The sequence below is a fragment of the Dendrobates tinctorius genome, unplaced genomic scaffold (genome assembly GCF_039654945.1).
Source record: "Dendrobates tinctorius isolate UK_male_01 unplaced genomic scaffold, ASM3965494v1 ptg000044l, whole genome shotgun sequence".
NCBI lineage: Eukaryota > Metazoa > Chordata > Amphibia > Anura > Dendrobatidae > Dendrobates > Dendrobates tinctorius.
In genome coordinates this window covers 21,736,243-21,751,508 of record NW_027361712.1, presented here as the reverse complement: position 1 = coordinate 21,751,508, position 15,266 = coordinate 21,736,243, and the positions used below count along the sequence as shown (strand labels likewise).

The window sequence follows — 15,266 nt, the reverse complement described above, 5'->3', positions numbered from 1 at the left end:
TGTGTCTTCAGGCACTACAGCAGCGCAGACTTCTCTGGGGGCACGGACACAGGACCTGGGTAAGCTGATACAGTGCTTAACCCCTTCCCTGCAGCAGTCTCTAAGCAGCACCTACATGCAAAATGTCTCAATCAAAGGCATCTAAAAAAGCAGATAAAACACATAGTGGTGCATGCCTCATGTACCGCATGTAATGCCCCACTACCACGCAGACACTGTACCGCAACATGTGCGGCCTAGGAGCCCCCTGCAAATGCAGATCCTAGTGGAACTAGTCCACTTGAGTTGGCCACGTCCCTGGCACAGTCCATGGCTTCCCTGACTAAAGCCATAGAATCCTTCCGTGATTCCTCCTGAAGCCAGGACATCACCTTACCCCGGGGGCCCCCCCCCCCCTTCCCCGTAGAAGGCCCTTCAGCCACGCAAGAGTCTTCCTCAGACGGGCCGGACTGCAGCAGAAGATACCCAATTTTCCAGAAAACATCCTCATGAATCGTCCCCCAGGCACTCTTGTGCCTCAACGTCCGTAAGCTCTGCTTCCCACTCCCCCTTACCAGGGGTTTGCAGCGAACACGACTCAGAATGAGTCCGATGTGGCCGTAGAGTACCAGGAGTCTCTAGATTCTCTCATTAAAGGACAATAAGGGTCTGAGAGAAAGCGATTAACCTGGAGCTAGTCCGGATCACTCGGTGTCCTTCAAAAAAACATACGTCCTCACATGGTTTTTGCTTACCACCCTGAGTTTACAGACATTGTTCAAAGGCATAGGAGTTGCCCGGACAAGCAATTCACATGGCAAAAATCGCTGGAAGCATGGTATCCCATTACACCTACTCTACGAAAGGAATGGACCAAGTCCCCTGCAGTAGATCAACCCATATTACGACTCTCTTCCAAAACCCTCCTGTCTTGACGGCTCGTCCATCACAAACCCTACTGATCGACAAATTGACAATCTTGCTCAATCAGTCTTTAAGGCTGCTGGAGCAGCACTCTTTCCTTGCTTCGCCACCACTTTGGTGGCCAGAGCTATGGTAGCCTGGGCAGAGGTTCTAGCTGAGACCGGTTGAGACAATAAACTACCTCCCGAGGCGTTCAGTCTCGCTTACCAGATTACCCGGGCAGGGGATTATGTTGTGCATGCCTCCCTAGATGCGGCTAACTGTACCGCACTTGCAGCCGCAAACACCTTTACCATCAGGAGAGCCCTATCGCTCAGAGAGTGGCGGGCGGATTCCGCTTCCAAGAAATCCTTAACCTCCCTGCCCTACCAGAGCGGGCATCTGTTCGGAGACAAGCTTGACCAAATTATCTCAGATGCTACTGGAGGAAAGAGCAAATTCCTTCCTCAGCAAAGACCCAGTCGGCCCTTTCAGAATCCATACCAGGTCCGCAACAGCTTCCTCTAGCTCTGCCCGTCCCCCGCGCAGGGACAGTGGCTCACAACCTCTATTCAAGCCCTCTAATTCCTGGAAAAACAGACCTTCACGGTCCGGACCCAAGGGTACCTCTTCCCGCAAGTTCTCTGCTCAATGACTCATTGCAGTATCCGGAAGACAGAGTAGGCGGCCGTCTACTCCTGTTTCGTCAGGTCGGCGGTCGTTCACGACCAATGGGTCAGAGATCTGGTGTCTTCCGAATACAAAATAGAAGTCGTGTCTCCCCCGCCAACACGATTCTTCTGGTCCCGTCTTCCAAAGACAAAGGTACATGCAGCCCCATTTTATCAGGCCAACAACGGAGTCATCCCGGTCCCACACTCAGACAGGTTCAAAGGGTTTTACTCAAACCTGTTCGTGGTACCAAAAAGACGGAATCATACATCCCATCCTAGACTTAAAACTATTGAACAAGTTTGTCAGAGTGCGTCATTTCAGAATGGAATCTTTCCTTTCTGTTATCACCTCACTGGAAAAAGGGGAATACCTCGTGTCTGTCGACATCAAGGACGCATATCTTCATGTTCCAATCATCTCAGGTCACCAAAGATTTCTACACTTCGCCATCAGAGACGAGCACTTTCAGTTCGCGTCCTTGCCCTTCGGTCTCGCCACTGCCCCCAGAGTGTTCACCAAGGTCATGGCAGCCGTCATGTCTATTCTGCACTCTCGGGGCGTGGTGATTCTGCCCTACCTAGACTATCTCCTCATCAAGCGATCGTCCCTTCAGGCCTGCGCAGAGTGTCAGCATCACCATGGACTCTCACTCGTCTAGGTTGGCTGGTGAACCTGAGCAAGTCCCATCCCAGAAAATCTCCTTATTGGGGTTGATGCTGGACACTTCCCGAGGGTTGGTAATTAACCCTCCAGAAAATATTTTGGCACTGAACCATTCAGTCATTTCTGCAGTTCATATTCCAGGAGTAGAGAATTGGGCAGCAGATTTTGTCAGCCGCCAAGGCCTGGCCTCAGGAGAGTGATCTCTTCATCCGGAAGTCTTTCAGCAGATTTGCCAATGCTGGGGAACACAAGATGTAGACCTCATGGCCTCCAGGCTAAACGCCAAAGTTCCGGCATTCGAAGCTTGGCCCTGCGACCCATTAGCCATCGGGTTGGATGCCCTGCTGCTTCCATGGCATTGGTTTCGGCTCCTTCATATTTTTCCGCCGCTTCCGCTAGTCCCAAGGGTCATCTGGAAGATCCGTCCTGTTCCAGCGAAGGATAGCTTCCAAATCGCAGGTTAAGACCTTCATACAGGGGGTGTCACATCTCGTCCCTCCCTGCAAGATGCCACTGGAGCCTTGGGACCTTAATTTGGTCCTAGGAGCCTTGCAAGAGGCTCCCTTTAAACCCCTGCTGGACACGTCACTTACTCTTCTTTCTTGGAAAGTTGCTTTTCTTGTGGCAATAACATCCATAAGGCGGGTTTCGGAATTGGCGGCTTTGTCTTGCAAAAACCTCCTTTTCTGGTTTTCCACCAGGACAAGGTGGTGTTGAGGACGTCTCCGTCCTTCTTGCCTAAAGTCGTTACCTCTTTTCATTTGAATGAGGACATAGTTTTGCCCTCGTTCTGCCCAGCTTCAGATCATCGTACTGAGAAAGCTCTCCACACTTTGGATTTGGTGAGGGCACTCAGGAAATACATTTACAGAACAGCGTCTCTTCGCAAATCGGATTCCTTTTTTTGCTTCTGGAGGGACACAGAGCCTACCTGCTTCCAAAGCTACAATAGCCAGATGGATCCGTTCAGCGATCCAAGAGGCTGACCTTTGGCAGGTCAGCCTATCCTGGCAGGGATCAAGGCACACTCCACTCCGTCAGTGGGGGCCTCCTGGGCCATTCGGCACCAGGCGTCAGCACAGCAAGTCTGCACAGCTGCGACTTGGTCCAGCCTGCACACGTTTGTTTAGCATTACAACATTCATTCTCAAGCTTCTGCGGATGCAGCCCTTGGCAGACGGATTCTCGGATTCTGCAATCGGCAGTATCACATCTGTAGGGCAGATTTAACCTGTTGGTACTCAAGGTTTCAGCTGTCGTGCTGTTTCCCACCCAGGGACTTCTTTAGGACGTCCCATGGTCCTGTGTCCCCCAATGAGGCGAAAGAGAAACAGGGATGTCTACTCACCATAAAATCCTTTTCTCCGAGGTGCTCATTGGGGGACACAGCACCCAGCCTGTTGTCTTGTGGTGGGTCTTTGTTTTTTTTGACATGTTGCATTATTGTTTGCGATTTTATGAGCTCCTACTGCTTTGGCACCGAACTGGTTCAGGATATAGCCAGCAGAGGGTGTAATACTGTGGAGGAGGAGTTAACTTTGTTGTGTATTTGCTTAGAGTCCTCCTAGTGGCAGCAGAATAACACCCATGGTCCTTTGTCCCCCAATGAGCGGCTCAGAGAAAAGGATTTTACAGTCAGTACTCGCACATCCCTGTGTTTTTGGTGTTTTTTTTTTTTTTTGTTTTTTTTTTTTCACAAGGGTATCTGGAGCAAATGCACCACAACTTGTGGTGCAATTTCTCCTGAGTTCGCCGATACCCCGTATGTTTGGGTGCATGGCAGGGCTCAGAAGTGAGGGAGCACCATTTGACTTTTTGAGCGCAAAACTGGCCGGAATCAGTGGCTGGCGCCATGTTGCGTTTTGAGACCCCCTGATGTACCTAAACAATGGAAACCTCCAACCCTAACCATAACCCCAGCAAGCCATCCCAAATACCATTTATTTTATTTTTTTCTTGAGGTGATGATAATCAGGGGTTTGATTTTACTATTTTATTTATTTTTTATCACTGTGAAAGACCCTATCACATTGATCAAAATAAACCAATAGGAAAAATTTCCTATTGTTGCCGGGTGCCGGCCGGCCGATCTCGGCGGGCGCACTGCGCATGCGCCCTCCATTTTCTTCCCAGAAGACGCTGGGGGACACAGCTGGGAGGGACCTGGGAACTCCGGAGGTACTAGGGGGGCTCAGGGGACCCCATTTCTCTCTCCTCTGATGTGCTCAATCATATCAGAGGAGAGCGAAATAAGTAAAAAAAAAAAAAAAATTCCAGTCGCCACTATTCCGCAACACAGGTGTCTGTAAATACCGACCCGAATCCTATTCCTATTCTCCGGGGTCTCGGCTATCCCTGGTAGCCAAGACCCTGGAAATTTTTAGACGCTGGGGGGAGCTATAACCTTATTAGAGCCGTTGAAAAGTGGCGCTGAGGAATAAGTACCCTTTATTACCGCCATTAAAAGGCGTATTGGGGGTTGTACTAGCCGAGTATAGTCCACGGTCATCTCGTTTATTTTTGTTTTTATCTTTAATTTATAAAGTAATCTAATATGTGGTTACAATTTTTAACCAAAGGAGAAAAAAAGATTTCTTTCTCTTCCAGTTTGTAGATGCAGAGTGTGCCCGTCGGGCTCTAGATCAGTTAAATGGCTTTGAACTGGCTGGTCGAGCAATGAGGGTTGGGCATGTAACAGACAGAGATAATGGCAATTCTGATGTCTCATTCCTTGATGATGATGACCTTGAGAGACGTGGTATTGATTTAGGGGCAACTGGACGACTGCAGCTTATGGCTAAATTGGCAGAAGGTAAGTGGAAAGTGATTAGCACAGTTTCTTTTAAAGCATTTGTATATACAGGTGCTTCTCAGAAAACTAAAATATCATCAAAAAGTTAATTTATTTCAGTTCTTCAGTACATAAACAGACTCTCGTATATTATATAGCGTTATTACAGACAGAGTGATCTATTTCAAGTGTTTATTTCTGTTAATGTTGATTGTGGCTTAAAGCTAATGAAAACCCAAAAGTCATTATCTCCAGTGAACTAGAATAATTTATAACACCAGCTTGAAAAATGATTTTAAAATCCAAAATGTTGGCCTACTGAAACGTATGGTCAGTAAATGCACTCAATATTTGGTTGGGGCTCCTTTTGCATCAATTACTGCATCAATGTGGCGTGGCATGGAGGTAATCAGCCTGTGGCACTGTTGAGGTGTTATGGAAGCCCAGGTTGCTTTGATAGCAGCCTTCAGCTAATCTTCATTGTTGGGTCTAGTGTCTCATCTTCATCTTGACGGCGCGTTTGCTGACCAATCAAGCACAGTGATAGTTGTTTTTAAACCAGGTATGGGTAGTTTTGGCAGTGTGGACAGGTGCCAAGTCCTGCTGCAGAATGAAATTTCCATCTCCAAAAAGCTTGTCAGCAGAGGGAAGCGTGAAGGGCTCTAAAATTTCCTGGAGACGGCTGCGCTGCCTTTGGTCTTGATAAAACACAGTGGACCTATACCAGCAGGTGACATGGCTCCCCAAGCCATTACCGATTGTGGAAACGTCACACTAGACCTCGAGCTTGGATTGTGTGCCTCTCCACTCTTCCTCCAGACTCTGGAACCTTGATTTCCAAATGAAATGCAAAATTTACTTCCATCTGAAAACACCTTTGGACCACTGAGCAACAGCACAGTTCTTTTTCTCGTTGGCCCAGGTAAGACACTTCTGGCATTGTCTATTGGTCATGAGTGGCTTGACACAAGGAATGCGATACTTGTAGCCCATGTCCTAGATACGTCTGTGTGTTGGGGCTCTTGAAGCAATAACTTTAGCAGCAGTCCAAATTTTTCAATGGCCTTTTCTTAATAATCTTTTCAAGGCTGCTGTTATTCTGGTTTCACGTGCACCTTTTAATATCACACTTTTTTTTTCCTTCCCCTCAGTTTCCATTAATATGCTTGGATACAGCACTCGGTGAACAGCCAGCTTCTTTAGCAATGACCTTTCTTTATCGCTTCATTGGGGGACACAGGTAACCATGGGTGTGTGCTGCTGTTGCCAGGAGGCTGACACTATGCATAAAGGAAAAGTAGCTCCACCCACCGACAGGCACCAAGTACCTCAGTTTGTGCTTAGTGTCTGTAGGATGTGGACCTGGATCTATTCCCAGATCCACAGCTAATCCTTTTTCCTTTCAGGTCATGTTGAGTGTTGTTAATTTTTTCCCTTTTTTTTTTCAGGAAACAGCTTCAGAGTAACAGGGTGTAAATTCTCACCCTGCTTTCCCACATTTATGTGGCTGAGTGAGCAGTGTGGTTTCACCCACATCGCAACTCTCAGGCCTGCAGGCAGGATCCTATCCCCTGTCACCCTCACGGTTGCTTCATGGTGAATTTCCGTGGCTGGTCCTTGCCATTTCCCCTCACCCCTCTCCTCGGACAGGGCTGAGAGGAAGATGTTCACCAGCGTTGACCTCCCCCTTCTTGTAAGGGTTGGTGTCGTCTTCTGCACTGTCTGGAGTCGGTGCGGTAGGAAGGATCTTCGTTCCCAGCGACCCTCTCCACCCGAGGGCCCCTGTCGTGATCCTCACCTCATCCCTGAAGTGGAGCCGGACAATTTTCAGGTATGTAATGCTTCCCCCCAGGCTCCAGCGGTGCAAGGCTTTATCACTACAGACTCCCCTTATTTCCCGGCACTGTCAGTCCACCGGCCCAATAGGACCTTCCGGTGTCCGCTCCACATTTTGAATTTCGTGCCCTCATATACGCTCGTCTCCCTTGCACTGCCAGTACTCGGGCCCCACGGTGTCTGCGCCACATTTTGAATTTTGCATCCTCATATGCACGCATCTCCCCGGCACTCAGTCCTCAAATCCCCACGGTGTCCACGCCACATTTTGAATATCGCGCCCTCATATGCCCGCGTCTCCCTCGCTGATATACCGGCTTCTTTCTTCCCTCCTGACACGCCACCGGCTTGTCAGCCTGTCGGCTTTTACTTTCGCTTTCTCCAGGGTGCTTCCTCTTGACACGCCCCCTGCTCTGCGCCTATTCACTTGGCGCCGTTTTTTAACCATCATAGGCCGCATTTCAGCACGGTGCACGCGCCCTTGCCAATCAGCCTATTACAGGGGTACTTTCACTTTGAATCACGCAGTTCCCCCAGTCTGACTGCACCCCCTTCGGCGAGCCGCCCATCACGCTGCTCGACAACTAAGCCACGCCCTCCACTCACGTCACGAAGGTCCTTGCGTTACTCCAACTTGGACGCTGCAAAGCACCTCGTGCACCGTTCAGACACAGCCCTACCTATTCTACCTCATAACGGCCACACAGTTCGGGGGACACAGCTAAGCTTCGATCTGATGCGGATCACTGGTACCGGTTAAGCTCTGCCCCTGTTCCCTCCTTGCCTCTGTGCTAATAAATAGCACTCCTCCACAGTATCACCATTTATGGCACCGTTCTGCAATATTGCAACAGGCTCTACCTATGCCCAACTCTGCAAGGGCTTCTTATCCTAAGCCCACTGTGACTCATTACGCCTGCGCCCGCTGCAAGAAAAAGTGGGCTTCAGGTCAGTCGTCTGCCTGTCCTGCAGTCCTTCCACCATGTCTGCACTGCAAGAGCGCTCTGTCTACCGGGATGAGAACACTTCCCTTCCCCCAGAGTGGGCCGTTGCCATGTCGGTCGGTCTCTGACCTGACTAAAGTATCCCAGTCCCTGGTGGTCCAGGTCCTATAACACCTTCCACAGCTGTCTGCAGCCACCAGTGCTCCGAACGCCTCTCACGGCGATTCGCACTCGCCTGACCACGACCTTCAAAGGGACAGATCGTGTAAGAGATCTAGGAAGTGGGCTCTGTCTGGCTCCTCTTCCAGCTCACTGAGCGCCTCCGCAGCATCCAGGCTGCCGTCCTCGGAGGACGACGACCTTGGGTCGGACGTGGATTCCCAGTTCAGGTCTGACTCGGATACAGACCAAACTTCCAAAATGCAGGACATGGTAGATGGTGGCTATTATCCAAACTCTCAAACTGAGGACGAGATGCCCTCCCAAGACCCCTCTGTCTTATTTAAACGGGTAAAGCGTCCCTCCCGATCCTTTCCCAATCACAAGGAGTTCGATTCTACCTTGACCAAGCACTGGGAACATCCCGAACAGCTCTTTCCGGGAAGGAAGCTTCTAGACGTGCTATATCCCTTTTAACCTGGATCTTCTCAACAAATGGGCTGTGTCCCCTAGGGTGGATCCGCCGGTCTCTCGTCTGTCCTCCGAGACGGTCCTGTCTCTACTGGACGGTGCGTCTCTCAAAGACGCAACAGGCAGATTGAGTCACTGGCCAAATCTGCTTTTGAGGTGTCTCCCTCTGCCCCAGTTTCACCTACACCTGGGCCAAAACACTTTGCAAGGGCATCTTAGCATCAGCTCCTCCAGATGAGCTAGCAGAGTTGGCATACCAGAGTACCCAAACTTGGACCTCAAACTGCTGAATCGCCACGTTCCGATCCACCACTTCAGGATGGAGTCCTTGCGCTCGGTGATCGCCTCCATGGAGCCGGGGCAATTTTTCTTCTCTGTAGACATTCAGGATGCTTATCTCCACATTCCTGTTTGTGTACAACACCAGAGATTCCTTCAGTTTGCGATCCAGGAGGCTTGGCATCTGCCCCCAGTGTCTTCACGGCTGTTATGGCCATCTTTCGCTCCAGGGGAATTCTCATAAGCCCTTACCTGGACTATCTGCTGATCAAAGGCACGTCCTGCCGACACTGCATTCAGAGTCTTTAAGTCACTCTGGCCCATCTAGGCTGGATAGTCAACAGGGAAAAGTCCACTCTGAGCCCGACTCAGCGACTGGTATTCCTGGGCATGGAGTTCGACACGAGCCTGGCTCTGGTTTTCCTTCCGACGGACAAGTTTTCACCTCTCTGCAAGGGAATCAAATCCCTAAAGCGCTCAGTCCCCCTCCCCCTTCGTGAGACTAGAGGCTACGATAACCTGATTGCCTGTGCTACACACAGGCAATGATCGGATGGGCGGGATTAGTAACGTGCTTCCAGTGCGATCACATTGAATGTTGCTGTCAGAGATTAACAGTGGTATTTTACGGTTTAACAGCCGCTGGTGGATGGTGATTCCACCCTCAGCCGTTAGGGGCATATAGCTGTTCAAATCAGCTGACGTGCTGGGAAAAGATATGGGCTCTGTGCCGGATCCCACTTCAAAGGAGGGACGCGACATGCGCTGTACATGTGTGGCGCATGTTGTGAAGGAGTTAACAGAATTAAACACTTGAAATATAGAGCACTCTGTAATGACTGAGTTTCAGTTTTTGTATTGAAGAACTGAAATTAACTTTATTTTGTGAGAAGCACCTGTATTTCACCTTTTTACAACTACTGTTCAATTAAGGAGGCACTCCCGCAAAACGTATTCCCTAAACCAGTGTAAATATTTGTAAAATATATCACCAATCGCTGTCTTTCCTGGAATCCAGCGCCACTCCGGTTCCGTTCTCACTCTCGTGACTTTATTCAGACTTGGTGGATCACATGTGAGTCTGTTTTTTTTTGGGTAAGTTCTCGTGACTGTAAAAAAAAAAAAATCGAATTAATCAGTTTCATACAGTAAAGTGGGACAATTTTTTTTTTTTTCTCACTTGTCATTCGTGTGCAGTATGCAGCCCATCTTTGTACAACTGCTAGTAAACATAGTTTCCCATGTTGCAGAATTGCAATGTATCCATTAAAATCTATTGAGGCATCCAATTCTTTTTTTTTTTCTTTTTTTTTTTACCTCCTCCCCCGTGCCGATTCGGTCAGTGCAATGTTTTTTTTTTTTTGTTTTTTTTTGTTTTGTTTTTTTAAATAAACAGGTAGTAGGACTCATAATACGGTCATGTGCAGGAGCCTTTACAATGTAAGTGTATAGGGCGTCAGAACTTTCGTACATTTGAGAAAGAGACTCTGGCTCAGTCATATCAGTGTGATCTGGCATGTCTGAATAGAAGTCTCGTGACCCAGAAGATGACCGTCGCTGTGCTGGAAATCGGGGAAGATGGCGGTAACTCAGTAAGTATATTCTCCTACTTAAAGCACAGTCAGACGACAATCCCATCACTGTGCGTGGACTGGCCGGCGGCGCTCTGGACCACAGCCTGACAGCTGCATAGAGATGCATGATGCCATACTTTGGTCGGGCCAGCCAGTCTGAGCATTGCGATCGTCATCTGTGTTACACGGCCGTCTGACTGCGCCCTTGTACTACGTTACATGTACATACTCAGGTTTAGGCAGCAAGTGTTTTGCGAGTGCTGCTTTAGGAATATTGGTTAGTAGCTCACTTCTTGTTTAGAGAATTATCAGTTTTTTTTGTTGGTCGCTACTGCACTGTTTCTTTGTTACAAATATTCTCGTCAGACTGCTAAAATATAGTAATTTCCTTTTTGTTAATCAGGTACAGGTCTGCAGATACCTCTTGCTGCACAGGCAGCTCTTAACTTAAATGGAGGCCTTCCATTCACCGCCCTGAACCCTGCTCTTTCTGGTAAATGAATCTCTATGCATATGCTTAGAGCGCTTTTACCAAAGTCTTCGTGTCCAAATAATTCATTTTCAATCTTTTTGTAGCTCTCAACTTTGCAACGCAGTCCATCTCCACACAGAGCTTTCCACTTTCACACTACTTCAACCCACAAGCTATGTGAGTATGGCTGTCTTCTTCTTTTTTTTTTTTTTTTTTTTTTTTTTTTTTTTTTTTTACTTTGGCCCATTGTTTTATCAAATTTGAAGTAGTGAGAAGTCTTTGTGAAAACATACATTTTAGTGAATGTCAGTGGCGTGTAGTCTTTTGAAACACACTCAATACATTTAGCACAAGCCCAAGAGTCCTCAGTGTTCATTAGCTGTGGGCTAACCCCACCACCACTGTCCTAAAGCCACTGATTTACAATGTTGTCTCAATGCACAGTAGCAGTAGTGAGGTTGAAAGCTATGAGCTCAGGAATACCAGGGACTTTTTCCTCAAAATGCAATGTGTGCGCTGCAGTGTGCCCGTCCCTGCATTGTTCAGTACTCAGAGGTGGGTGGGTAGGCTGCAGATTCCCTTTAAAGGGAACCTGTCAGCAGGATTGTGCACCGTAACCATCTGTATGGCTTTTGACAGTTCACTGATCCCTCAGTGACTTGCCCCCTATTTTACATACTGCATATGATATTGTGGGGTTTAAATAAAAATAAATTAAAATTAACATTCATCAAAATGGTGCCTGCGCTGTGGCATGATACATGGCTAACGTGCATATATTCATTTATGCAGCAGTTCTTATAGTAACTTCTTTTTTTTTTTTTCCCCACTCACATGTTCTTCCTCAAAATGACGGCAGCGCTTGCACACTAGCATCTATCACATTTTGATAGATTCTACTGTTCATGCGTCATTTTGGTGGAGCCAGTAATTTTTTTCTCTAGCAAAACAGCGGCGGAAAGTGACAGATGCTACTGTGCAGGCGCCATGGCCAGCAGCATTTTGGTAAAAATGTCAGGGGGAGGGAAAGGACTATAGCATAAATGAGTATCTGCATATTAACCATGTATCCAGCTACAGCACAGGTGCAGCCGACTCCCATTTTGAGTTAAAAAAATTTTTTTTTTTTTTTAAACCCGCAAGCATTATGTTGAATAGGAGGCAGGTCAATGATGGATCAGTGACAGTCATAAGCCATCAGTATGTATACCTAATCAGAGCACCACATAAAGACCCATCCGGGGCACGAGCATATCATTAACTGAAAATAAAGATTAAACAACAACCACAAGACAGATTTCATCAACCAAGGTATCATTTTAACCAGTATAACGGCACCAACCGGACACTGTAGGTTAACTGTGCACAATCTTGCTGACAGGTTCCCTTTAAGCTTTCAGTAAAGTACTTCGTCTTCTGTTGTGCTTTTTGTAACTTTTTTTTTTTGTCTATCCCTTCGCAGGTAAATGAAGAACCACATGTTTTCTTACAGATTTCATTTATTAATGGATACTTCTCATTTGTACTTTGCCGACTGGCTGGGTGAGCGAACCCAGAATCAGTAACATTTCATTTTTGTAAAAAGTCCTAAGTTAGCTGGGAAAAGCAGTCTTTTGTGCATAAGTTCCTCCACTTACACCTAATATAACTACGGCTGGAATTCTTGCTCCGTTTCATTTAGTGCATTATTTTTCTCAACTCCTAGTATGCGCTGTCGAGATTTCCCTCTAGTCACACATCTGTAGCCTCAGGGGACCCTCTTTTTGGAAGGTTGGAATATAATATGTGAATATAGATATGTTGTGCATTCTGCTTGCGTATAGAAACGGATCACACTTTAGATGCATCCACAGTAGTATCACAGGCTTTTGATGTTCTTGAGAAGTACAAGAATAATGTGTGGTCCTACGTAACACCCCCCACACTGGGCTGGATCCCGTATACCTTGTGTGTACAGCGGCTCATCACTGCTGCTTATTGGCTACGCTCATACTTTGAATACTAGCTATTAGGGAAGACCTCAAATTTGACTATGGGTAGCAATTACTACTTTATATGAGAGCTGGCAGCACTTCAGTAGTGTTAAATAACTTTGGGAGATTAGGCACCAGTACTGTCAGCTGATAACTGTGCTTTGTTAGATACGAGTAACTCCTCACACTTCAATATTCCGGACCTTTTCAAGGTGGTGCATACGCATAGTGTTCATATAGTACAGACGAGAAGAAAAGAAATGGAGCTCTCACCCGGTCATGTTCAGTTTCTTTAATCTCAATAAGGTGCGGTGGCAGGGGAGTAAGCAGGTTAACAAGCCTGATGGACTACGACCGTTTCTCACTGTTCGTGTGCTTCGATGCAAGATGAACCCATAGAAGCGTATAAACAGCCGTAGTCTGTCTTGTTCACCTGCACACCGCACATTGACATGTGGATGCCATTTTAATATGGATTAAGGAAATTGAACATGAAGGACCGGGTGAGTGCTCCATTTCTTTTCTCCTCGTCTGTGTACTTCAGTAGTGTTAATGTTTACTTCTCATGTTATTACCGTAGTGTTTGGGGGGGTAAGCAAGGTATGTCTACATAGCTGGCTATAATTTTTGTTCACTCTCCTGTTATTTTTGTGTCCTTCTCCCACTGTTAGAAGAATTCTTCTATGAGGTTGATAAGAATGTAAATATTTAAGCAATGTGTGTAGCAGATCGCTCATTATCGCTCAACTGTTATTTACTAGGACCCCTCACCGTGTGTGTGAGAATGTTCATTTACCATCTGGTACAATTATATCCTGTATAAATGGTTTTCCATAAAACGTACCAAATATGAGGTCCTGTGGGCTTCAGTTTATTTTGTAAAGTTGCTCTTTTTTTTAATATATTTTGGTTTAAAAAAATAAAATACAATTACTTGTAAACTCTGTATGCCTTGCATCTCTGAATTGTTTCATGTGAGTGGCACAAATTTGTTTTCTAACAAGTATTAGTTTATCATTTTTAAGTTAATGTGAAAAATCTGTGAGGAGGAAGAATTGACAAGTGACGAAGGCCACAGTGTGAACAAGGAAAATAAGGGGGAGGGGAAAAAAAAAAAAAAAAGCCAGCTAACTGGATTCAATGTGATCACCACCACCAAATAAACATACAGGGGAAATGCTCTTTCTGGAGGGAACAGATCCATTGTCCACCCGCACCCTACCCATTTACTGGGTATTTCAGGGGCTTGTGTACGTGACCGTATATTCGTTTTGAGTGTGATCTGATGACATCGGATCTTGCTCAAGCCAGTGTTTTATGGGGTCTTGCAATTGTCTGATATTTTCCTCAGACAGAGCCAGTGCGAAAAAATCGCAGCAGGACCAAGTTGAACCAGATTACCAGATCACACTCAGCCATGGAAGTCAGTGAGTCTGCAGAAAACATTGGGCAGCACTTGGATTACATCTGAGTGCAGTCAGATTTCACAGATTGACAGATATAATATTCCCACTTTCATTCCACTGATAAACCTCAATTTATTATGCATACATTAGAAATATAAAATAACGGTCACAATATTGCAATGGGATTTCCTGGGACAATGGACTCCATCCTTGTGCACAAAACACCGTTGCCCTTAAGTTTTAATGCCATAGATGAGTGATATCCAATCTGTTACGGGATCAATGAGGATACCGGAAGAGACTTAATTTAAAATAGCTGTACGTCCTCTCTCAAATATTACGTTTGAGGGTAGTGTATTACAGTTGTTGATGCATCACATCATAGTATCCTTTTTAAATGCAAAGACTTTTTCAAGGGAGATGTTTAACCATTTTGGTACCAGGCAATCTAACCAAAATTTCCAAAACATCACTACAGCTCATTGTTCTTTGCAGACATGAGAACATCCAACTTGTCCAATTGGTGTAACTTTCATTAATCAAGGGTCATTCTGATGTTTTAATATAAAATGTTTAGTTACGCTGTGGTGCATGAACACGTCTACTGGTAAGTCTATGGTTATGTAGATTTTCATTCAATATACAGAAATGACCATCCTGATATTAAAGTGCATACACATTCTAAAAGCTACACATTAGACTCACCACTGCAGATTAAGAACTATTTGATCTCCAAAGTTTTCCCTGATAGAGTACTAACAAATCTTTCTATTTTTAAAGTCTGATATTATGGCAGTCATCTCTGATATGGCAACGTGTATATAAACCCCTATTACTTCCAACCTATTTTGCTCTTTAATTCCACTCTCTAACCCTAAATTACAACAAGGTGGTGCAATATTTTAAACTTGGATTTACAATAGATGGCTGTTGGGTCTAATGCACAACCTTTCTTCTTTTCAAAAGGGATGAAATGAACACCCCTTAGGACAGTGTTTCTCAACTCCAGTCCTCAAGACCCACCAGCAGGTCATGTTTTCAGGATTTCCTTAGTATTGCAGAGGTGATGGAATTAATGCTTGAGCAGATGATGACATTGTCACCTATGCAATACTAAGGATATCCTGAAAACTTGACTTGT

General features: G+C 46.1%; 1 protein-coding gene across 12 annotated transcripts in view; it reads left to right on the top strand.

Moving 5' to 3' along the window:
• The window catches only part of RBM23 (RNA binding motif protein 23), a 69,519-nt gene extending 55,854 nt beyond the window's left edge, over positions 1–13,665 (top strand). For 9 of the 12 annotated variants that reach the window (XM_073575433.1, XM_073575432.1, XM_073575437.1 and 6 more), the window contains 4 exons: positions 4,828–5,032; positions 10,678–10,767; positions 10,851–10,923; positions 12,209–13,665. In XM_073575433.1, coding sequence (XP_073431534.1) covers positions 4,828–5,032; positions 10,678–10,767; positions 10,851–10,923; positions 12,209–12,212 — 372 coding nt within the window. In that variant the 3' untranslated portion in view covers positions 12,213–13,665. Of the gene's footprint in view, positions 1–4,827; positions 5,033–10,677; positions 10,768–10,850; positions 10,928–12,208 lie in introns of those variants that run through there. The other 3 variants (XM_073575434.1, XM_073575442.1, XM_073575441.1) reach the window with 1 other exon arrangement.
• Positions 13,666–15,266: the final 1,601 nt, after the last annotated feature.